The sequence below is a fragment of the Miniopterus natalensis genome, chromosome 13, assembly GCF_054644295.1.
Source record: "Miniopterus natalensis isolate mMinNat1 chromosome 13, mMinNat1.hap1, whole genome shotgun sequence".
In the NCBI taxonomy this organism is placed as follows: Eukaryota; Metazoa; Chordata; class Mammalia; order Chiroptera; family Miniopteridae; genus Miniopterus; species Miniopterus natalensis.
The window spans coordinates 33,774,914-33,800,521 of NC_142093.1; the positions used below are offsets into that span (position 1 = coordinate 33,774,914).

Consider the following 25,608-nt stretch of genomic DNA (forward strand, 5'->3'; position numbering starts at 1 on the left):
ATATTTTACATGGCAACTAATCTACAACTTAACAAGAGGAAGACAAACAATCCAATTAAAAAATAGGCAAAGAATCTGAATAGACACTTCTCCAAAGAGGACATACAGATGGCCTAAAGACATGAAAAAATGCTCAATGTTGCTAATCATCAGAGAGATGCAAATTAAAACCACAATGAGGTATTGATTCACACATGTCAGAATGGCTACCATCAACAAATCAACAAGTGACACGTGCTGGCGAGGATGTGGAGAAATGAGAACCCCAGTACACTTCTGGTGGGAATGCAGACTGGTGTATCCACTATGGAAAATGGTATGGAGGTTCCTCAAAAAATTAAAAATGGAGCTGCCTTTTGACCCAGGGATCCTACTTCTAGGAATATATCCTAAGAATCCTGAAACACTAATCAGAAAGAATATATGCACTCCTATGTTCATAGCAACGTAATTTACAATAGCTAAGATCTGGAAACAGCCCAAGTGCCCATCAGTAGATGAGTGGATAAAAAAGCTGTGGGACATTTACACCATGGAATACTATGCAGCTGTAAAGAAGAAGGATCTCATACTGTTTGGGACAGCATGGATGGACCTGGAGAATATTATGCTAAGCGAAATAAGCCAGGCAGAGAAAGATAAATATCACATGATCTCACTTATATGTGGAATCTAAAGAACATAATAAACAGATGAACAAAATAGATTCAGTGACACAGAAGCATGGAACAGACATATCTCAGAGGGAAGGTGGGGGTGGAATAAAAAACACTTTTATTTTATAAAAATATTCTACAGTCTTGAAATTTACAACTATAAAAATCATTGCTAGTCAGTTGTTGTTTTCAGCAGGTCCTTAGCCTGTGTGAGGCTAGTCTCTAAAATAAGTCAGGATTGTTGTATTTTTATTAGACATATGTAGCCCTTTGTATTATTTGAAACAATAGATTCGAAAGTGAAATGTGTGATCCCAAGGAGTGCCCAGGACAAGCCACTGGGTGTGAAAGAATATATTCAAGCTTGTATTTGCATGTTAATCCAAAATTAAGGAAGAAATTAAGCTTTAGTAATACTTAACATGCAGCTTGACAAAGCTCACTCAGCCTACATATCTGCGTATTAGAAGGCCATGTGTCAGGTAGAGGATGAGACGTATCTTGTTGAAAGGGGAGTGCAAGGACAAGAGGAAGCTTCACATCTCTCATTTTGTCAGGAAATTATAAACTTCCACTTACATTCATTGGCTTTTCATATTTCCTTGAACTTCTCACATTATGTTGACTAGACTGTCAAGTGACAATCCTTTGCTACAAGGTAAGTTAGGAAGAATACAAGGTTTTTCCTGACTGGAAAAGCAGGCATGATAATGGACGTTGGATATCAGCCAGCCTTTATATAGTATCTGCTACAGAAATATTTGCATACTATTTTGTAGCTAAAAACAACATCTGTGTCACCTATGTAAACTCTCATAACAATACACTTTAAGAACCTGAATTTTCTAACCTATTTTAAAGTCCAAATAAGAATTATTTGACACCAGGGAATTGAAACTAAGTGAATATCAACAAAAATCCTTTGCATAATTGGTAGATGGGATTGAAAAGTGAGTCTCCTGATTTAGTAAGCATAGCTAATGATGTACTTTTTGCATTTAGATTTATGTGTCTTTGTGAGGTATCTTTTTATGAGAGAAAGATGGTTTTTATACTATGAGTAAGTTAAATAAAATGTTTTACTGCTAACTTCATTTTTATCTTTTAAAATTTTTGCTTGTGGTATATGTTTTATAATATACGGCAATATATGTGTATAACACATGCATAAATGTAGACCTATGAGAGTATGTTTCTACTTTTTCTGATACTAGCATGTGATAAAAGTTGGAGACACAAGCCTACATAATATTACTGGAATATGTATTTCTTTTTTCCACAAACTTTGTATCCAACTACTCAGTGTAGAAAATCCTTTAAAATAAAATTTCTCGCTATCAACAGCTGACCCATTCAGCTACTCTGACTACTTTGCAGCAGTAATTGGAATTTCCAGTTCTGTTTGAACATTCCATCTAGTTATAATCATAATGGTTTAGTGATTTTGGTTTTCCTGAGAACCATATAGAACTTCAAGTCCATTTCATTTTTTAAAATCTTATTTGTTAACTCACATTATGATCCAGTTGGAATTCATTTATTAAATAATTATGCTTAAACTGTTGATACAGCATGTGTGACTTCTTTCTGATTTTTATTTTCTTGTGATTTTGAGTGGAATTTTTCAGTCATATACATCTTTAATACTTCCAACAATAAAGATAAATTTAAAAAATAACAAGGTAAAAGGATCCTTTACAATTAATACTGTGTGCCCATCTTTCAGCCTAAGATAAAACAAGTATAATTGAAGCTTCCTATGTAACCATAGTTACATTTTAAAGTACATCTTACATTAAATAGTTCCACTTTAAATTTGAAACACTAGAATGTTCTGAGTACAATACTCATCTGCTTTTTGAACACTCTCCCCTGATTGATACCTCTCAGGAAAAGTATAGTTAGGGAACTCAGAAAAACAAAGTTTATATCTTCTGTGGTAAATTCTGCTTTCTATTTCTGTCCCCAACTGATAGTAAGAATAGTGGGTGGATGATGATATGTGATGGAGGTAGTATTCTATCTGTGCTATGGTCAGTAATAATTATCTCAGTTCTTTTCTATCGGTAAGAGATACCAAATTCAGATGATTCTGTAGCCTCAAGTTGTATTCCACTCCTTGGTACACTTTCTGGTGAGGAGGGAAGAGTGGCTGGATGCTGTCCTACTTCAAATGACAAACGATGTCTGCATTCTCCCCTCTGGAAACTCATCAGCTGTACTTCCATATTGACATTTCTCCATAATCATACCTTCACATTTATTTTTGGCTACCTCTGCTGTGACAGGATGACAGAAAACACTTCTGTCTTAAGATCATGTATAACACATTTTCAAAGAGAAATAACCAAATAATATATTCAATTATGATGGTAAGAGATTAGCCAGATGATCTTTTTAAAAGGCCCTTCTTACTAGTGAATCTATAAAGATGATCAATTATTATATCTCATATTGATGCTTTGCTGATTTTTCACCAAGTACAACAAAAATCTTTGGAGTTACTCAGGAATTTTAAATGTATAAATTAGAAACCACACACACACACACACAAAGACTGCTGTTTAATGTTTTGAATCCCCCAAGATGTAGTTAACGCCCACTCGGGGCATGCTTAGACTTGGTTGGTAATTACAATTGAGCTGTAAAATATTTTGACAGTTTCCAACTGTTGTGTACTGGTTAGTCATTTGGTGGCAAATGCAATTTGGTGAGGTTTTTTGGTGGGACATGTTTAATTAAGAATCTTTCAATTAAGTAGTATGGCACACTAAGCATTAATACAAAGTTTTGCAGCTATGAGCTACTTTAACTTTTTACCCAAGGCAGTAAATATGTTTGGTTAATAACCCTATAGCGTAGTGAAGCTTGCTATGCTTTTATGCCTCTCCTTTTCTTCACAAGCTTTTACTTGTCGTATAGTAAAGCATAACCACCCAGCCTTAGTTCGTAGCCGGAACATTGTGTATGATTTCCCTAGGTAAATGAATTCATGACAAATAAATCAAATTGCTTATGATAATTACAGGACCAAAAAAGGGAGATGGGATAAATTTTTGTTGCATGTTTTTATCCTCTTTTTGTAACAACAAAGTCCCTAATAATAAGCTAATTTGAGCAATATGACAATTCCTAGAAAGAGTCAAACCTTTGAAATCAAGGCATGTTGCTTGTTTAGATTGAAGAGTGTAGCTGAAGCATTTTTAAATCTCTCTGTTAAGTTTAATTACAGCTATTGGATAAATCATTTTTGAAATCAGTTAAGTTTAGTTACAGTTACAGCTCTGTTAAGTTTAATTACAGCTATTGGATAAATCATTTTTGAAATCAGAGCCAAATGATAATAGGAAAAATTTAAGCCTTAGTGTATCCAAGAATAAAGCAGTAAGAGCTCATACTTAAATCACTTGAGAAACCTATTATTTAAAGGTTGTAATTGTCTCCGTAGAAGTCTTCAGACATTTTATTCTTTCTATTTTGTTAATATGAGTTTTGATCACGAAACCAGCAATATAATAAGGATTCTTAGGAAAAAACAGGTATTCTGTGAATTCAGTTCATTAGTTCTTTAATCGTTCTAAGTTTTCCTTGAAAAACATATTAATGTGATCTGTGTAAAAACAAAACCAAATGTTATACTGAATTAATTTGTACTATATCAATTTAGGCTTTATTATTTTGAAATGTGTAATCTCCCCAAGTTATCAATGTTGGGAAATGCATTAAACAAATCATCTTTACTTGCTTTTATATTTTGTGTAGTCAGTGAGCAAAAGGGCTGAAATGGGGTCAGAGAAAGGGTGGGAATAAGCTGCTAATTGCTGCCTCAAATGAGAGAATAAGGTAATTAAAAATATTGAGTTGGCTCCGTGGCTGTAAGAATTTGTAAAATTCATCGAACTGTACACTTTAAGAGGGTGAATTTTGTTATATGTAAATTATACCTTTATAAGTCTGCCTGTTAAAAATCTAAAAAAAAATTAACTTGAGAAGGAAAGTCCAAGTCAACATCCTAATATAAAATATTGCTGACTTATTCAAGAATTGTATCTGTAACTGAATATGATTTGCCCTTGTCCAGTAAAGGCCAAAATTTGCAGGAAGCCTGGATAAACAGTTTAAGTATTTCCTTAGCTATTACATGGATATGTGATTTATTATAGCCTCTTAAGTTATTAATATACCAATTAAATATGTGTCTCTTGGCAATATCTAAAAATATATACTTTCCCAATTGTTGACATTGCTAGACCAGGATTTCTCTTCTATTTATGTTTTAGGTAGCTAATATGTAGATGGATTTTTTAAAATTTACATTGGTATTGCCATTAAAAAAGTGTTTCTTTTATATGCTCTTTATTCCTATAATTTTACCTTCTTATACAAATTATGATTGGAATCTTTTTAAAAATAATTTTTAAAATTCTGGTTATATTTTAAATATGCTTTCAGGGAATAGGAATCTTTTTTTTAAATTGATTTGAGAGAGAGACATTGATCTGTTGTTCCACTTATTCATGCGTTCATTGGTTGCTGCTTTTATGTACCCTGACCGGAAATCAAACTTGCAACCTTGGAGTAGGAGGCTGACACACTAACCAACTGAACTACCTGCCCAGGGCTTTGAGGAATCTTATAACTAAGTTATTTCATTAAAGTAAATACCTCGCATTTAATTTTACTAATTTATAAATTGGTAACATATCTAATACTTAAGTTAAAATATGTTCAAATATATTTACAGGAAAATAGATTTGCTCTGAATATTAAAAAGATATGCATGCCATTTACATGGATTTTTGTCTTTTCTGTTTTATGTTTTTACTTTAATATTATTTAAGGAAAAAAGAAGAAGTACTGAATAAGATAACACACTGGCTAAGACCTTGGCATTTTATCTACATAACTTTACTCAAACGGTAGTATTAAATATTGTGAAGGTATCCATCTTCCCTAGATAATAGATTTTACATAACCATAATAAAAATTCAAACTGACTATTTCTTGGGGTAGTATCAAAATGATTCAAAATTTATTTATAAAAAAGTTAATGTTTAAGGGTAATTTGAAAAAACATTTAAAAAAGAGATAATGGTTAATGACATTTGGTTATCCCTGCAAGATATTAATGCACATTATGAAATAATCAGTGTATTCCACCTTCGGCCCCAGACGCAGCAGCTGTCGCAAGATGATGCCCAAGAAAAAACAGATTTCCATTTGTTAACTCCTTTTTAGGAGAGAGTGATGGTGGCCAAGAGCATGTTCACATGACTAAACACCCCAAGCTGCCATGCAAGAACATGCCTAATCTTCATGTCATGAAGGCCATGCAGTCTCTCAAATCACAAGGCTATGAAGGAACAGTTTGCCTGGAGACATTTCTAGTGGTACCTTCCCAACAAGGGCATCAAGTATCTCTGATTACTTCTACCTGCTCCTGAGATCATGCGTGCTACTTTACACCACAACTAGCCTGAGACTGGCAGGGAGTCAGTGACCTGCAGGACTGACATGAGGGGAAGCTGACAGACACCTACAGAGGGAGTGCTGTGCCCCCTGGTGCCAACAAGAAAGCTGAGGCCAGGGCTGGTCAGCAACCAAATTTCAGTTTAGAGGCAGATTTGGATATGGGTATGGTCAACCACCTCAGTAAAGTTGGAGCAATTATTTTGTGTTAAATAAACCTGTGGCCAGAAGTCTTTTTAAAAAAAATAGCTATGTACTGCTAAAAAATGAGTAGGTTACTGAAGCAGAATGTCTAGCCCAGAGATAACATGATCTCATTCAGACATACATATTCACTTACATAATAATTTAATATAGAGTAAAGAAAGCATCACAGAACAATGAAATACTGTTCAGGAAATGACATTAGGCTAATAGTTAAGAATCTTAATTCATGCCATTCACTGAAATGTATTTTAGGGAGAGGAAAGTGTTAAAATATTAAATAAAAAATAAAATTATTTTTAAAAGAAAAAGAAGAAAATATTTAGCAAATCTCTGGAGGGAAAATAACATTCTAAAACCAAAAGAAGCAAATGATACCACAAAAGATAAAAAGTTGACAATTTGGACCATATAAAAATTAAAATGACTGACATTAAAAATAAAAATGATAGGTAAGGAGAATTTCCATGAATAGAAAAACAGTTGAAGTATTATTTATATATCATTAAAGAAAATATTAATGACAGATTTAGGGTTCAAACTGAGATCTGACTGACTTCAAAGTCTGTGTATGCTCTGAACCTCAATTCTGTGTTCTTTTCTTATGCTACATATCCTTGTGAACATAGCATCTCCCTAATAGCAGTCTATATGGTATAGTTGTATTAAATTTACAGGAGAATTGGACTTAGTTTCATTTTTTTTATAGAAAAAAAATCTGCCATAAAAAGAAATTACATGGAGAAAATATGCATGATTTTAAGTTACTATCCCTTTAAAAAATAAATCTACCAGCAGCAACTATTCCCTGTACTATGGATCAATACTTATTAGATTATATAAGATACAGGTAGTGTCACTGAAAAGCCACAAGAATATCCTAGCAAATAAGAATGTTTCTGGCAAACTTGCACAGCAGGACAAAATGACTAAAATAGAAATGATATGTCTCTCCTGATAGGCTGGGATTGGCCTACTCCCATGTCCTTGCAGATGGGTTAAATGTTGATGAAAGAATAGTTTGGAGTGTTCTGGTAAAACAAATGAGTATTTGTAGAAACCCCAAATTTAGATTATAAGCATACTGTATTTTAAAACTTATTCCTTCTTAAGTTTCTAACTTTTTCTGTGTTGTTTTTTCTTTGCCCTGTAGACTCACACTCCTGACTTATCCATTCTACTGCTGTTGTTTTTTTAAGGATATCATAGTTCCTATATTTTAACCTAGTAATTTGAAATATTTACCTTTTTTGTTTATAGTAATTCTAAAATTTCTACATACTGTTTTAGAAATTGACTGACCCCAAAGGATTTTTACAAAGGAGTCATAAAATTATATAATGTTAGGGCTCACAGTCTTCCATCTAAATTTAAAAAAGAAAATCCACTGAAGAACTACTTTGCAAGTTAAAGACAGTCAAATTTTTCATAATTCTTTTATTCCTATTCAACTATTTTATAAATTCCGTCTGTATTGGTAAGATTAACACATGCATTTTGCATATGTGTTATATTAAATAAGCTTTCAAATAGACGTAAATAAAATGTATCAGATGTGGGATTTTATTCTATTTGTAAAGTAGTCAAATAGCCTGTTAATGTTTCATGGGTGCTGGATGAAGACATAAAACTCCTAAGTCAGAGACAAAAGACTTTATTACTCACAGCATGAACATTGGCATGTTTTTGTCGGCTCCTTTGTGACCAAGTCCCATAGGGATGACATGAAGGGTCAAATACATGCTGTACACACAGTGGGATTGTATCACAGCTAAAGAACAGTGCACTTGGGGGAATCCACCACTTTTATAGCAATCATTACACAGGCCTGTTCTTTGTCCCAGAGGGAGATGTTACCTCGTGCTTAAAGGCTGCTTGCTTTTCTGTGAAGAACGACCTGATAAAGAGCAGTTAGGACTTTTCATTTTTGGGCAACCCAGCAAGATGTGTAGGAGCGGAGAATGGGCGGAGGAATTTCTCCCAGCACTCTGATATAATGTATTTTGTTCTGTTGCTTTTTTAGCAACCGCTCTTTTTTATATTACTACCTATATAATAATCACTGGGCCTGAAATTTCACTAACTCTACCGCTCCTTGATTTGTACCTACAGTAGTAAATTTTAAAGAAATAATTGTATTAAAGGCTGCTAGTCCAAGTAGGGCATTGATATATTTCAAATACTCTGTTATAGAATGGATTTTTTTCATATTTTTTGTCATTTTTATAGGCATGGAATCAATCATACACTATTTTTTTTTTTAAATATATCTTTATTGATTTCAGAGAGAGGAAAGGAGAGGGAGAGAGAGAGACAGAAAGATCAATGATGAGAGAGTCATTGATCAAGCCCACAACCCGGGCATGTGCCCTGACCAGGAATCGAACCCTGATGGCCTGGATCCTAGGTCGACGCTCAACCGCTGAGCCACGCCCGGCCGGGCTCATACACTATTCTTTTGTATTCCTAGAAAATTTATTATTACAGTGTACTTACTTTCATTAATGACTAGGCAAGGCCCCATAAGGAAACATCATGGATATAAATATATTATGCAAACAATCCTGTATTGCTCAGGGGTCTCCATCTCTTCAACCTCTTTATTCTTTGTTAGTGACTCAACAAGGAGAATCTTTCTGAAACTGGTGCTTTAGTTTAGATTCTGACATTAAACTTACGCCATCAGTTAGTCTTCTTATCTCCATTTTGTTTTGATACACTCAAAGCTGATGATAGTTGATTTAGTCACTTAAAAATATGGTAATTCCCAGACCTACATTTCTGCATTGTCTACAGCAGTGACTCTGAAACCTTTTTGTCTCAGAACCCCCTGATACTCTTAAAAATTATTGAGGAGATAGAGGATTTTAGGAAGATTATGGAGTAAGAAAACTAGAAATCTATCTCCTTAAGTAGACAATTGCACTGACAGAATTTGTCTGATCTATTTTAGAACTCTGGAGTCTATTGAAACCTTTCAGCTTCCAAGGGAAGGGTTCAGTGGTAAACTGTGGTTGATTTTGATTCATTTCAGCTCCTCAGTTCAATGATGGCTACCCACCTCCCAGCCCCATAGCAGGCAGCTATGCACATACTCCTAGAGCAACCACACAGCATGCAAGAACCAGGTGGGCAATAAGGACCCTAATCCTCCATATATCAGATCTGTGTTCTGATTGCTGATTGTAGCTTCTGCTGACAAAAGTACAGACATAGAGGTGGCCAGACATTGTTATAAACACACACACACACATACCATCGTTGCAAGCCCCTCCTCCTAAGACTAAAGCAAGTTCTAGGAGATTTAAAGGGCTAGTGCTTCCCCCTACTTCATTTTTGTCTTTTCCTTTTTAGGGAGCCAGACTTTAAAAAAACAAGTAAATTCAAAAACTGCGTATCAACTGCAGTTTGTACATCAACTGCACACACAGAAGAAATTAGAAAATCACCACACATAGCCAGAGAAAGGCACAGGCTCAGAAAAGACTTGAGAAGACCTTAAGTTTATACCTCAAGCTAACCCACTGCATGGAGATAGCCTAAAACAAACAAACAATAACGACAACAACAATAATAATAAACCACAAACCCCGAGGAAGGGATCATTCCACATAAAGTTACCACATTATTACATTCAGATACCCAGTTTTGAACACAAAAATCACAAGACATGCAAAGAAAAGGAAAAGTATGGCCTATTTATGGGGAAAAAATTAACCAATAGAAACTGTCCCTGAGAAAGACCACATGGTGCACCTACTAGACAAATACTTTCAAAGAAATCTCTTTAAAATGCTCAAAGAATTAAAGGAAGATGTGAAAAATGTCAAAAAAATGATGTATGAACAAAATGGAAATATCAATAAAGAAAAAACCTAAAAAGAAACCAAAAACAAATTCTAGAGATGAAAAGTACAAAAACTGAAGTTAATAATTCACTAGAGGGATTCAAAGGCAGGTTTGAGCAAGCAGAACAATCAGTGAACCTGAACATAGAACATGGGAAATTAGAGGATCTAAGGAACAGAAAGGAAAAAATAGTGAACAGAGCCTAAGGGACCTGTGGGATGCCGCCAAGTGGATCAATATATACATTATGGGAGTCCTAAAAGGAGAAGAGAGAAAGGGGCAGAGTGATTATTTGAAGAAATAATGGCTGAAAACTTCCCAAGTTTGAGGAAAGAGATAAACACCAAGAAAATCAGTTATTCAAATAGGAATAACTCAAAGAGATCTACACCAAGACATAATCTAAGCAAACTATTGAAAGGCAAAGAGAGAATCTTGAAATCAACAAGGGAGAAGACTTGTCATACGCAAGAGATCCTCATTAAGATTAACAGCAGATTTCTCATCAGAAACTTTGAAGGACACAAGGCATTGAGCCAATATATTCAAAGTATACTAAAAGAAAAGTATTGCAATCAAAAATTGTATCTGGCAAAATTGTTTTTCAAAAGCAAGGGACAAATTATGACATTTTCAGAAAAACAGAAGCTGAGGGAGTTTGTTACCCCTAGAGCTGCCCAGCAGGAAATACTCAAGTCCTACGGGACATTAAGGAAGTAAATTGAAGCCATATAAAGACATAAAAGTCTCACTAAAGATAAATATGTGGTTAATTGTAAAAGCTAGCACTATTGTAACACAATATATAACTCCACTTTTGTTTTCTACACAATTTAAGAGATTACTAAATTAAAAAAATATATATATATGTATATGTGTGTGTATATATACATATATATACATATATATACATATACATATATATATATATATATATATATATATATATATATATATAAAATGTAGTATTATTATAACTGGCTTTCACACTGGGTTTTAAAGACTTAATTCAAACCAAGAATAGGAAACAATAATTTTAAGAATTAATTGTTTATTGGAATGGTATTGTGAATATGTGGGTTAAATAATATTTATCATTAAATTAAAATTTTAAAAAGAAAGATCCCAATTCAACAACCTAACTTTACAACTTAAGGAACTAGAAAAAGAACAAACTAAACTCAAAACTAGCAGATGGAAGGAAATAATAAATGTTAGAGCAAAGATAAAGTAGAGAATAGAAAAACAATAGAACAAATGGTGCTATAACAGCTAGACATTCATATGCAAAAATATGAATCTAGACACAGACCTAACACTCATCACAAAAATTATATCAAAATGCCTGGCCAGCATGGCTCAGTGGTTGAGCACTGACTATGAACCAGGAGGTCACAGTTTGATTCCTGGTCAGGGCATATGGCCAGGTTGCAGGCTCCATCCCCAGTGAGGGGCTTGCAGGATCATGAAGAAACATGAAACCTGAATGGACGTATAACTCATGAGGACATTGAACCAATCATCAAAAATGTTTAAACAAAGAAAATCCCTGGGCCTGATAGCTTCCTTGGTGAATTCTGTGAAACATTTAAAGAAGAAAAAACACAAATCATTCTCAAGGTTTTCCCCAAAATTGAAGAGGAGGGAACATTTTCTGACTCATTCTGAAAGGCCTGCATTGCCCTGATACCAAAGCCATACAAAGACATTGCAAGAAATGGGAACTACAGACCAATATCCCTCATAAGCATTGACGTACAAGTCCTCAACAACATACCAGCAAACTGAATTCAACAGTATATTAAAAGAATTGTACATTATGACCAAGTAGAATTTCTTCCTGGAATGCAATGATGGTTCAACATACAAAAATTGATCAACACCACATTAACATGATGAAGAATAATTATTTCGATAGATATAGAAAAAGCATTTGACAAAATTCAATACTTTTTTATGATAAAAACAAACTAGGAACAGAAAGAAACTACATCAAGAAGATAAGAGCCATATATTAAAAAACCCACATCAAAATTAGACCCAACAGGGAAAGACTGAAAGCATTTCTTCTAAGATCAGAACCAAAGTAAGGATGCCTACTCTTGCCACTTCTATTCAACATTGTGCTCAAGTTCTAGCTATAGCAGTTAGTCAAGAAAAAGAAATAAAAGGCATCCAAATTGGAATGAAAGGATTAAAATTATCTCTGTGTGCAGATGATACAATCATATAGAGAGAAAACCCTAAAGAATCCACAAAAAATATGTTAGAACTAATAAATGAGTTCAGCAAAGGATACAAAGTTGACACAGAAAAATCAATTGCATTCCTGTCACTAAAAGTGAACAATCTGAAAAGGTAGTTAAGAAAACAATTTTATTTACAGTCATATCAAAAAGAATAAAATACTTAAGAATTAACCAAGGAGGTGAAAGACTTGTACAATGAAAAGCAGAAAACTGTGGTGAAAGAAACTGAAGAAGACACAAATAAATGGAAAGACATCTCATGTTCATGGATTGGAAGACAATATTGATATGATAAGTCAACACTACCCGAAGAGATCAACAGATTCACTGCAGTTCCCATCACATTTCTAAAAAAGCTTTTTGCAAAAATAGAAAAACCCATCCTAATATTTATATGGACTCTTAGGGAACCTCAAATAGCTAAAACAATCTTGAGAAATAACAAAGTTGGAGCGCTCACACTTCTGATTTCCAACTTTCTACAATACTACAGTAATCAAAACAGTGTGGTATTGGCATAAAGACAGACCTATAAAGCAATGGAATAGATTATAAATGTCCTTTTGCTGTGAAACTTAACGTGTGAAATATATACCAAAAAAGTGCATAAGATTTAATAAGATTAACATTATTTTAAATGAACATCTATGTAAACATCACAAGAATTAGATCTTTGCCAGGGCTCCAGAAGCTATCTCCTTTTGTGCCCCTTATCCTAAACTCTTTTCTTTTCCCTAGGGATAATCACTATCATAATTTTAAATCACTTTGTTCTTTGCTTTATAGTTTTAAGTACACACCCTTAAACAATATAGTTTAGTTTAATTGGTTTCTCATTTTTTTTCTTTTTATTGAATTTCTTGGAGTGACACTGGTTAACAAACTTACACAGGTTTCAGGTGCACAGTTCTACAACACATTATCTGTTCACTGTGTTCTGTGTTCACTGCCCCAAGTCAGATCTCCGTCCATCACCATTTCTCGCCCATATACCCTCTCCTACCTCCCATAACCCCTTCTCCCCCTAACAATCACCACACTGTTGTCTGTGTCCCTGAGTATTTTTTGCTCCCCTCCCTTTTTTTTGCTCAATCCCTCTACTCTCCCACCCCACCCCCCCTGACAGCTGTCAGCCTGCTCACTATCTATGAGTCTGTCACTATTTTGCTTGTTAGTTCATTTCATTCCACATATAAGTGAAATTATATGGTACTTGTCTTTCTCTGACTAGCTTATTTCACTAGCATAATGCTCTCTAGGTCCATCCATGCAAAGGGTAAGATTTCCATTTTTATGGCAAAGTAGTATTCCATTGTGTAAATGTACTGCAGCTTTTTTATCCATTCATCTGCTGATGGACACTTGGGTTGCCTCCAGATCTTAGCTATTCTAGTGTTGCAGTGAACACAGGGGTACATATATTCTTTCAAATTAGTGTTTCAGATTTCTTCAGATAAATTGCCAGAAGTGGAATCGCTGGGTCATAAGGCAGTTCCATGTTTAATTTTTTGAGGTAACTCTATACTGCTTTCCACAGTGGCTGCACCAATCTGCATTCCCACCAACAGTGTACAAGCCAAAAGAAGTTAGATTATAACATATCAACAATAGACTCAAAATTGCTCATGAATTAACTAGTAAGAGATGAGAGGTGAAGGAGTCTAACTTGATTCTGAGACTAAAAGACTAGACAGTTGGGACAATAGCAGTATCATTTGCAAACATAATAAAAATGAAGCAGGTTGTAAGGAAAGATTATAATTATGGTTTTGAACATATTGAGTTTGAATTTTATATGGCAGGAAGAACAGCCAGCTGGAAATGTCAACTTGAGATAGTTTGAACTATAAATGTATATTTGTGAATCATCTGCATGGAAGTGATAGTTGGAATCCTGGGAGTGAATCAGCTCAAAGTATGGAGAGAGAAAACTATTTAAAGCAATACCTAGAGGAATATGTCCTTGTATTCGTGGAAGAAAAACAGACAGCAAAAGAGAAAGCAACTGCCCTGCCAGGTGGCTTTGTTGGTTGGAGCATCATCCCATATACCAAAAGGTTGTGGGTTTGATTCCCAGTCAGGGCACATACCTAGGTTGTGGATTCAGTCACCAGTCGGGGCACCTACTGGAGGCAATCAATCGATCTCTCTCTCTCTCCCTCTCCCCTGCCCCACTTCCACTCTCTCTAAAATAAGTACATATTTTAAAAAGAGAGAAAGCAATTATAGTCAGAGGGGTAGAGCAGAAAAGTGAATTGAAATTTCTTGCAACTATTAAAATTTAGGAAATTTCATAACAAGTTATTTGACTAGGTTTTCTGAAAAAGATTCTGTTGTTAGTAAGAATAACTAGGTAGCCTTACTTTCTTTAATATGTAATGTGCTATGTTAACAAAAATAAATATATTAAGATGATCTATATCAAAACATAGAGTGAAACAGTGGTCTCAAGTCCAATTTTTTCGCTACTGTCACCACTTCAAACTGGCTCTATAATCATGATGGCTTTATAATCATTTAACTGTAGTTCTCAGTTAAACTAAGATCAGTGAAATTTCGTCTACACAGTGGCTTGATTGAGAGGGAACTGGTAGGATCATCATTGAGCATACTGATCATTCTAATCATAAAGTTATAATTAGAATAGCTTTTATAAATTTCCTCTCAGTGCATACAAAGGACAACTGTCCTATCTGTGTTTTATTTTCCCAATATGTTAAGTAGAGGTGCCGTCTCATGCATTTAGTCATTGCAAAAATACAAGAAAGAAGTTTTAAAGAGTTGTTCCAACATTTGAAAGTTTGGTTCTGTGCTTAATGGCCAAATTTTGGTGTCTTTCTTTCTTTGGAAAGCAGTAAATTGCAGTTATTCCGAGCTTTTCACCAAACCCATAAATAGTTGCATTGCCAAGAATTCCAAGTGCCCCATTTTGCACTTAGAGTATCAAGATCATCTTATAGTTAAAGCTTTGTTTGCAATTTTTTCCCTCTATCTTGAAGAATTTCCTGGCCTTTAAAATTTCCAAAATACCTTCAAATAAAGGAATTCAAGTGCCAATAATGCATTGGTGGTAGTAATAATAATTGCAGTTAACATTTACTGAATAGTTACTATGTACCATACATTGTGCTAAGTGTTTTTGCATGAATTTGTTCATTTAGCAGCATTTACTAAGACCTGCTATGTGCCAGGAACTGTTCTGGACGCTTGGGATAGGTTAATAAGCAAAACAAATAAAAATCACTGCCGTCATAGACCTTTTATTTATGAAGATGGACAGGTAATAAGCATTAACAATAAGCATATTTTGGTAATAACCAAAATAAAGTGTATGGACTATAAGAAGATAAGTACAATAGAAAGAATAGAGCAAGGTAAGGGGAGTAGAGCAAGGTAAGAATAGAGCAAGGAGTGGGTAGTTGGGGTTGGGTGATGGAGTTGGTTTGCATTATTAAATAGATGGTCAGAATACACCTAATGGAGATGGTTGCATTGGCGTTAACCATGTAAATATCTGGGAGGAGAGCATCTAGGCAAATGGAACAGTCAGAGCATACACAATAAAGTGGGACCATGTCTGGGATATACAAGGAATAGCAAAGAGTTCATTGTGGTTCAAAGTGATTGAAGGAGAGTGTGGTAAAGAGCATAATGGATGGAAGGTGGGAGAAGCAGATATTGTTACTACAACAACACTGTAAGTATCATTCCAATTCTCATTGTGTAGATGAGGGAACTGAGACAGAGAAGTTGAGTGACCTGCCATATTTACTACAAAATCAGGAGCCAGCAATAGCAAGGTTTCAAAATGATTTAACTGCTTATTTCTTTGTGACTCTGCAAAATGTTAAATGAAAGGTCAGTAGTTCTGAAGTGGATGATTTTACTGAATAATGGCTGTACTTCAGTTTTCCTCTTTGCAACCAACATGACCATTTATAGGGTTTGTGATTTTATCAAAGTTTCTCTAATATATATGACTTCTTTCTCTTGTCACTGCAATAAGCATTTTGTGAGATGTTTTAATACAAGGGTTTGTGTTAGTGTAAATCCAAAGTTTAGTTTAATTCTTCCAGCTTTTTCATATTGAGCCTTCTTAGAAACAAGGATATATTCATAATCATAATGACGTGGTGTGTTTTCCTTCATTTTTAAGTACAGAAAGCCACTCTAGATTGTAATATGGTGATGACATTTGTACATTACCTATGTATGTGCTACTGATGATTAGAATGAATCGGTGTGTAATGATAGTTGCCCATTGCCTGGCCCATGTACATGCTCCTCATACTTGGAATAACTCAATGCTTTAATAATATAATTTGATACTGAAAAATATGTTTTAGTTTTTTAAAATTAAATTTATTGATGTAACTTTGGTTAATAACATTATATAAATTCCAGGTATACAACATTATAATTTGATATCTGTATAGTTTATTGTGTATTCACCATCCAAAGTCTCGTTTCCTTCCATTACTACGTATCTGATCTCCTTTACCCAGCTTGTCCTCCCCCCACCTCCTTCCTTCTGGTAACCACCATTCTCTTGTCTAATATCTATGAGTTTGTTTTGTTAGTTCATTTGTTACTTTTTGTTTTATATTCCACATCATGTGGTTTTTGTTCTTTTCCAAATCTGACTTATTTCACTCAGCATAATACTTTCAAGATCCATCCATGTTGTCCCAAATGGCAATATTTCATCTTTCTTATGGCTAAGTAATATTCTACATCTTTATTGAATCATCTGTAGATGGATACTTAGGTTGTTTCCAAGTCTTGGCTATTATAAGTAATGCTGCAGTAAACATAGGGATTACACATATGTTTATGAATTAGTGTTATCAGATTTTTCGGGAATATACTAGGAAGAGGAAGTGCTAGATCACAAAAATATTTCAATATAAACAACCTTTTAAATAATAGAAAATCTAAGAAAAAAATGTGTTTGTGCCCAGTTTATTGATCCCCTAGCTCATCCAGATACTGCTTGCTACTCCACTTCCAAGTTTTACAAGTTACAGTGAAAAGTCACCATTAAGTGAAAAGATTTAATAGTTCATTTTTATACATGTTAGATTGATAGTTAAGAGAGCTAATATTCTAAGGAAATATTTTACTATATTGGGAATTCCATTTTCACCTGTTTATTCATATTGAGTAGAATTAATCAATATTTGTTTACTTTTATGACCTGTGAATTTTTCAACATTGACTTTGTATAGGAGATCATTTAAAGAACAAGATTTTGCTAGTTTTGTGGTGTTGTACCTAGTTTGTTAATCTGACAGTTAATAAAAAGTAAGAAATTACATCCTTGTTGTTTTTAGTAGCTTCCCACAGAAGCACTGAATGCATAAATCATGATTAAGTAGAGTTGATGATTTTAATTGTTTAGCACTAACATGCTTTTGTCAAGTGGGGGCATCATTGGTCTTTCTTAAATAAGCTGTGTGGCAAGAATAGTTTGCTTGTTAAACTTAAATATTAGGGATAAATAATTGTTCTCCTTTCACCTTATTTTAGAGGTCCTCTATTTTATGTCTATAGCCAACACTCTTAACTGAGAGCAAGATTTGAAGTCCAGAAACATTTAGTAGTTTTCTTTGTAAGTTTTCAAATGTATCCGCCTCTAAAGTTACCATCACAAAATGTGGTTGTTACTCAGTAAAAGAAAATGACATGGTTTTAAGAATAATAAAAGTTTAGGGTAAAAATCTTATTTTGTAGTCTTAGTTTTATTGCCATCATTGTTGTTTTAAGTATATGAACAAGGGAAACCCAAGTATTTGCTTCAGATTTAAAACAAATACACACAAACATGCACTCCTAAGTGACTTAATATGTAAAAGTAGCTATAAGTGATAATTAGAAGATATTTTGAGTAAAAATTTTGTATGCTGTTGCTACCAACACCTTACTGTTGCTAATAACTCTAAATTTGTTTTGCTATCCTTAAATTTATATAAGTATGTTTGATTATGATTCTCATTATGCTATCTAAATTGCATATGATTACTATATTTTGATATTTCCATTACTAACAATTTGTGCTACAGTTAGCCTTCCAAATACATTATTCTTTAATCTAGTCATAAAAGGAACTACATTTGTACATGATTGCATGTGGGCAAAATTTTTTAGGGTTATACGAGTTATACAGATATTCAGCCTGAAATATTGAAATACTTTAATAGCATGTTTCCACCAAAATAACCTTTTCTTTTGTATAAGTTTAAAATCTTGCATACCTACATCTTTGTCAGGTGAATGCCATAGACTAAAACTGAGGATAATAACTTGTAATTCATGACTCTTTCTTGGAGGTTACAGTTGCCTTGAATTGACAGTTTTGAAGGACTTAAACTGACATCAAAGGGTTCAAATGATCTAGATAGGTCAATTAACGTTGATTTTCATCTTCTGTTAAGTTATTTTAATGTTTTTCTTTTTTCCTTTTTTCTAGCCAAGTCCTATATCAAGTCCTGTTTTGGGGCGAAAGCCAAATGCTAGTCAGTCATTGCTTGTATGGTGCAAAGAAGTTACAAAAAACTATCGGGGAGTGAAAATCACAAACTTTACAACATCGTGGAGAAATGGTTTATCTTTTTGTGCAATATTACACCACTTTAGACCAGATTTAATGTAAGTAAAAATTTTCCATTCCCTATAAATATTTTATAACTAACAGGCAGCTTTTAAAAAATAAAATAATTTTTAACACATGTACTGAAATATTTGACTTCATATTTCTCTTTTATTACCCACACTTCTTTTTGAAAGAAATGCATGCCAGAAAGAAAGTTCTTTCTTGATACCTAAAAAGTCTTATCTGTTTTTCTAAAAATTATTTTTCTTCTTAATCTCATACAAAGAACTGACTTCACATTATTATGAAAATTGGGTTATTGTTAAAATTAGATGACACAAATAAGCCTGTAGCTCTTTGTACATTGTCAACAAGGGATTACCTCATGGTAAATTTGGGTGTCAAGGCTAGTCTCTGGTCTCCTACCTTAACTTCTCTTTTAGATGGTTTTTATTTATTTCGTTAATTTTCCACACTATTAGTTTTGTTGATTGAATTGCTATGAAATTGCTAGTTACTCTTTGGTATTATTGAGTGTCAAATTTTTAGATTCAGCTTGTTTTAAAAACAGCTGTTTTATCAAATATTGTATATACGCTAATGTGCTATTTTCTCCCTCAGTGACTACAAGTCTCTGAATCCTCAAGATATTAAAGAGAACAACAAAAAGGTAAGAATTGCCAAGAAAAAAAAATACATAGTTTCAGTTTTGGCCTCTGCAGGCTTTTATTAATTTGGGGAAAGTGAGGTTGTTTTGTGAGGTCATAACTGCAGTTCACAGAAGGTAGTCTGCTTCCTGCAGTTCAAATAGGATGCATGGTTTATTGTAGTTTGTCATGGCCTTTAAAGATCACAAGTGCCAGTCTGGCATCAGATGATACTATGTGTGTGAACTTAATTACTGTTAAGTATTTGTTAAAGCATATTGCTTTTATTCAGAATTTAGCTTTTTTAAAAAGTGCACCCAAGGTGGTTGTGCCATAAACTCTTATGAGTTTAGAAAAATCTCATTTGGGAGAGGATGAGGGCAGGAGCCTAAAGCCAAAAAAGAATGCCTATGTCTATGTTCTTAGAAGCAAAAAGATACAAACACTAGTTTCTTTTTTCATTTTCTGATAAACTGCATGGTTTTCCCCCTCACATGATTATTTAATATATGGGGGTCAGAGCTTCCCAATTGGTATAAATATCTAAAATTCCTTTTAAGCTCATCACTTCTTCAGAATTACAGTAGTTAATTCATTTATTAAAAGCACATATATTAGTGTTTCTCAGGTTGAGTTTTGCTAATATTTCCGTCAATTTATTTTTTAATATAATGGATTTCTTTTATAATGGTATGTATTTTATACAAGAAAACATTATTCTGAGAAGGGTTCAGTGCCAAAAGAATTCATGGGATAAAGTGATTAATAACTTCTGGTCTAAACTAAAGTTTTCAATCTATTTTAAATTAGATAATTAAAACCACCAGTAATAAATAGTCTGTAAAGGGTACCTTGATAGAAGTTCAGTTAACAAATGGGAATTTAAATCAAAATAATTTTTTACTTTTATTGCTTTCTAAAACCAAAAATTTGTATTACCATTAAAAAATTCTTATTTCTTTGCAAATGTATGATGCTGGCCATAGGGAAATACATTTAAAACTGTCCATTTTTTAATTGAAATATGCAACCAAAAAAGGTAATCTTAAAAAAATCAATATAATTTTCTTTATAGAAATCAACTTTATGATGAGCATGCTACAAACTAAGTCATTCTCATGAAATATATATATATATATATTTCACATATATTTAATTTCTTGTATAATTTTAGAGAGCTTATGTCTATTCAAGTGAAATGCCTTGTTTTTCATCAATTAAATTATATCTTTAGATATAAAGTTCTTTACCTGCATTTTTTGCATTTGAATAAAATACTAAGCTAATTTAAATGCAAGTAAAAGCATTATAAAATAAATCTTTTTTTTTTTTTAATTAAGTGAAACTTTCAGGTTACTATTTGAAATTTTGAAAAGGTAGCATTGCTGATTTTACTTAACTATATATTTTTAAAGAGTATGGGGAATCTCATTGAGGCTTAAGTCACACTTCTTTACATTGTTTTTTCAGGAACTTAATAATGATGTGCATAACTTGGATTTATATATTACTACATAGAGGAGAATATCCCATTAAAATTTTTTCTCAGTTAGATCTTCCAGGGCAGATAATCATGGCTTTTTGAAAGGACTTTAATTTCAAAGATCTTATTCATTGCACAATTCAAGTAATTGTTGTTATATATAGTCTTGTCTTTTCATCACTTTGCAACTGCTTATCTACATTGAGTATCAGTTGCTACCTGCAGATTTATTTCCAGTTTCACACAGTTCTTCCTGATAACCTCATCTGCCCTTGATTGAACTTAAAGCAGCACAAAAAACAATGCCTATGTCTTAAGTTCTATGCAGATGTATAACATAACTGGCACTGACTCCTCCTTACCAATTAAATAGCATGTAGGAGTGAATAAGACAGTTTTCTTTCAAGTACCTCTTTTTTTCTAACAGCTAAAAAAAAATAGTAGGTGATTGACCATAGCAGAAGAGGTTAACCTATGGGAAAATTCCTTTAAAAGTCTCGACCTCACTTACAAGAAACCTGGTTTGTTTTTAAATGTTTTTTTTAGTGCTATTAGTGTGCATAAAATGAATTGCTACATGAAGTAGATCACCAGCAGATTCCCCACAAGGAAGCTAATCATTTTCCCAGGTCTGTAAAAAGTGCTGAATAAAAGTATTTACCTGTGACATCTGATCTTAACCAATATATCAGTGTTTTAGATAATTGGGAAATGTTTAGAATACTGCCTGTGGTGGTGCTTTTCCTGATGGTCTGCAATTGATGTCTGTCCATCAAGTTGTCAAGACACAGGAGGAGGAAAATGACTTTAATTTTCCTAAAACATGTAAAGTAACAAACAGGCCTAAACATGTACACCAACTGAGCCATTCTCTCAAGTAAATATTTTCAGGTACCTATATTAGGAAATATAGTGCTGTGAAAATTGAAAAGGTTTTTAATATTTGCAATTTACTTTTCATTTTCTTTCAAACTTATTCCACAACATTTATTAAACTACCAGAAGAATACAAGAAAGACAAGGATTAAATTCAAAGGTAGTAAAGCACTTGAACATGGAAGTGCAAAGGACTGATTTATTCTGAATTCTTACATGATTTCCTAACGTTTTTGTTTTTTTAACAAAAATTTTGAGTTATGATCCTACATGTAGGTTGTTACAAAGACTAGACATTTTATATCCCAAAGTAAGAATATAACTAGAGGATCTTTACTTTTTCCAAGAGTATGTCTAAATCGTCAACCATATTTTTAATGCTTCCTAGCAACGCAGTGCTGTTTTCAAGGGTTAGGTCAGGATACTAATAATTATTTGTAAATTGAGAAACAGCTTTGATTCTTCAAAACTAGAAAAACCTGATATGCCACAGTCATTTAAAGGCTAACAAAAATAATACAATGCAGCCTCACATTCTCAACTAAGTTGTACTACTCAAAACATTTTATTCTTTCCAAAATGGATGAAGTGAAATTGAATCCCTCTTTTAATTATGAAGATCAATCTCAATTGGGCATTTAAAAACTGTTTCTATGTTTCTAGGCTTGTATTTTATACTAGGTAATCTAGGAGTTAGTTCTTTTGGGATATCTAGCTGTATCTATTCTTTACAAGTCACTGCAGTTACTTGACCATGGAAAAAAGAGGTTGATAAGAATGATAAAGCTCCAGATAAATTTTTTCTTACACCTTAATTCCTTATCTTAAAAAAATCAATTCTAAGATTTTTTTGTTTTAACTCTCCTTTTTTGCTTATTTTTTAATTGGAAAAGAACATTTCATTTGTTACTAATTAAGGAAAATTTTTTTTCTCTTGTATCTACCCCAATACAAATTTATGACGTGGAATTTTGTTCTGCTCATGTTGCATAATGCCAGTAACGTCATGTAGCCTCAACAACAAGAATAGAAATTCACTGAAGTTTTGGTGGGGGTTTTCTATGGTAACTTAATTTTATTCATTTAAAAAAAATTTTTTAGGTTTAATTTACATATAACATTATATTAGTTTCAGGTGTGCAACATATTTCACTACTTGAATCACTGTGAAACAATCACCACATTAAGTCTAGTTAACATTTGTTATTTTGCTCTTTTAAAATGTGTGGATTATTTGAACTGTTAAATCTATCTCTTCTTTTTCCTTCTTTTGAAGGCATATGATGGATTTGCCAGCATAGGAATTTCCCGGTTATTGGAACCTTCTGATATGGTTTTATTAGCAATTCCTGACAAACTGACTGTTATGACTTATCTCTATCAAATAAGGGCACATTTCAGTGGCCAAGAACTAAATGTTGTTCAGATAGAGGAAAACAGCAGTAAAAGCACATATAAAGTTGGAAACTATGAAACAGATACAAACAGTTCTGTTGATCAAGAAAAATTCTATGCAGAGCTTAGTGATCTGAAACAGGAGCCTGAGCAGCAGCCTACTAGCGCAGCCGTCGACTTCCTATCACAGGAAGACTCTGTATTTGTAAATGATAGTGGGGTTGGAGAGTCAGAAAGTGAACATCAGACTCCTGATGATCATCTTAGTCCAAGCACAGCCTCCCCTTACTGTCGCAGGACTAAAAGTGACACAGAACCCCAAAAGTCCCAGCAGAGCTCTGGAAGGACTTCAGGATCCGATGACCCAGGAATGTGTTACAATACAGATTCAACACACACGCAAGTTTTGTTAGGCAAGAAGAGACTATTGAAAGCTGAGACTTTAGAATTAAGTGATTTATATGTTTGCGATAAAAAGAAGGATGTGTCTCCACCCTTTATTTGTGAGGTGACAAGTGAGCAAAAGCTTCAGACTCTGGACATCGGTACTAACTTGGAGCAAGAAAAATTAGAGAATTCTAGACCCCTAGAATACAGATCAGATCCTGGATCACCTATCAAAAAAACAAGTTTATCTCCCACATCTAAACTTGGATACTCGTACAATAGAGATGCAGACCTTGCTAAGAAAAAACGTACTCCCCTGAGGCAGACAGAGTCTGATCCAGATGCTGATAGAACCACTTTAAATCATTCAGATCATTCTGCTAAAACAGTCCAGGTAAGTGAGTTGGTATGATGAATACATATATTTAGTTAATAGTTCTTCTTTTTTTTTTTCTTTTTGTATTCATAGAACACTTTAAAATGTTACAAATGGTTAAAGGTGAAGTATAATTCCCATTATATAAAAAATTTGAAATATACCTGCTCTTCATTTAAAGTTTATGATATAATATATTAAGCCTAAAAATAAATCCCAATTTCAAAATTGAAGGATAAAGTTTTGCATTCTCTTTTCTTTTTTTGATTGATTTTAGAGACAGAGGAAGGGAGAGAGAGAAACAGAAACCTTGATCGGCTGCCTCTTGCAAGCCACTCACTGGGGTTGGAGCTGCAACCCAGGCATGTTGCCCTGACTGGGAATTGAACCAGTGACCTCTTGGTGCATGGGATGATGTTCAGCCAACTGAGCCACACCAGCCAGGGTTTTCAACTTTTCCTTTTTTAAAATTTATTGATTGATTTTAGAGAGAGGAAGGGGAAGAAAGAGAGAGACATCAGTTTGTTGTTCCACTTATTTATGCATTCATTGGTTGCTTTTTATATGTGCCCTGACCAGAGAGTGAACCCACAACCTTGGCATATCTGGACGATGCTCTAACCAACTGAGCTACCCGGCCAGGGCTGAATGTCAACTTTTCAAATCAAAATATTATTAACCTACAAAAGCAGAATATTTTACTGCAAGAATAAATAAAAGATATTTCAATATTTCATTTAGAAAGAATATCATTCTGAAGTGTATAAAGACAAATATTTACCATTTAAAGCATTTTCTTTAAATGTTTAGGTTACATTCTAATTGATATTTTCAGTCCCATCATTACTTGTAGATAAAAATTCCAGTGATATCAAACTTCTCCTCATGAGTTAATAATGGTACAGATTTGACCTTACAATATTGACTGTATTTAATTGAATCTATGATACCATCAATTATAGTATATATCATTATTTTATGTACCACAAAGAAAAACGCTCCAATAAACTATGATACATGTTTTTCTTATCACATAGAATTTTTACTTTATACCTATTGAAAGAGTTCTTTTAGACTTATTTAGGCATATAAATTTTTTTAATCATATGACACATGTACATAAAAAGGAAATTTTAAGCAAAATAAATTAAAGTATAATAAATTTAGAATTAGAATTTAGAATCCAGCTATTGTGAATCACTTTTTGATTAAAAGTTTTTGGCATTCCTGTTTTCCCAGAGTGTTGTCCTCTGTACCATCGGAAGTATCACGTTACAGCAGTGTTTCTCAAAGTATGATTAGTGACCACTGAGGCTCTCCAAGACTCACTCAGAGAACCCCAGAGCTGAAACTGTTTTCACAATAATACTAGAACATTATTCAACTTTTTCACTTTCATTCTCTCATAGTGTACAGTGTTGTTTT

The 25,608-nt window shown here is 33.5% G+C and overlaps 1 protein-coding gene and 1 pseudogene across 1 annotated transcript in view; both read left to right on the top strand.

Annotated features, from left to right (window-relative positions):
• The window catches only part of EHBP1 (EH domain binding protein 1), a 272,093-nt gene that overhangs the window by 151,977 nt on the left and 94,508 nt on the right, over positions 1 to 25,608 (top strand). The window contains exons 12-14 of the mRNA XM_087823592.1: positions 18,897 to 19,075; positions 19,641 to 19,689; positions 23,302 to 24,201. Of these exons, the coding sequence (XP_087679718.1) occupies positions 18,897 to 19,075; positions 19,641 to 19,689; positions 23,302 to 24,201 (1,128 nt within the window). The remainder of the gene's footprint in view (positions 1 to 18,896; positions 19,076 to 19,640; positions 19,690 to 23,301; positions 24,202 to 25,608) is intronic.
• LOC107545936 (small ribosomal subunit protein eS10 pseudogene) lies at positions 5,848 to 6,364 on the top strand (annotated as a pseudogene).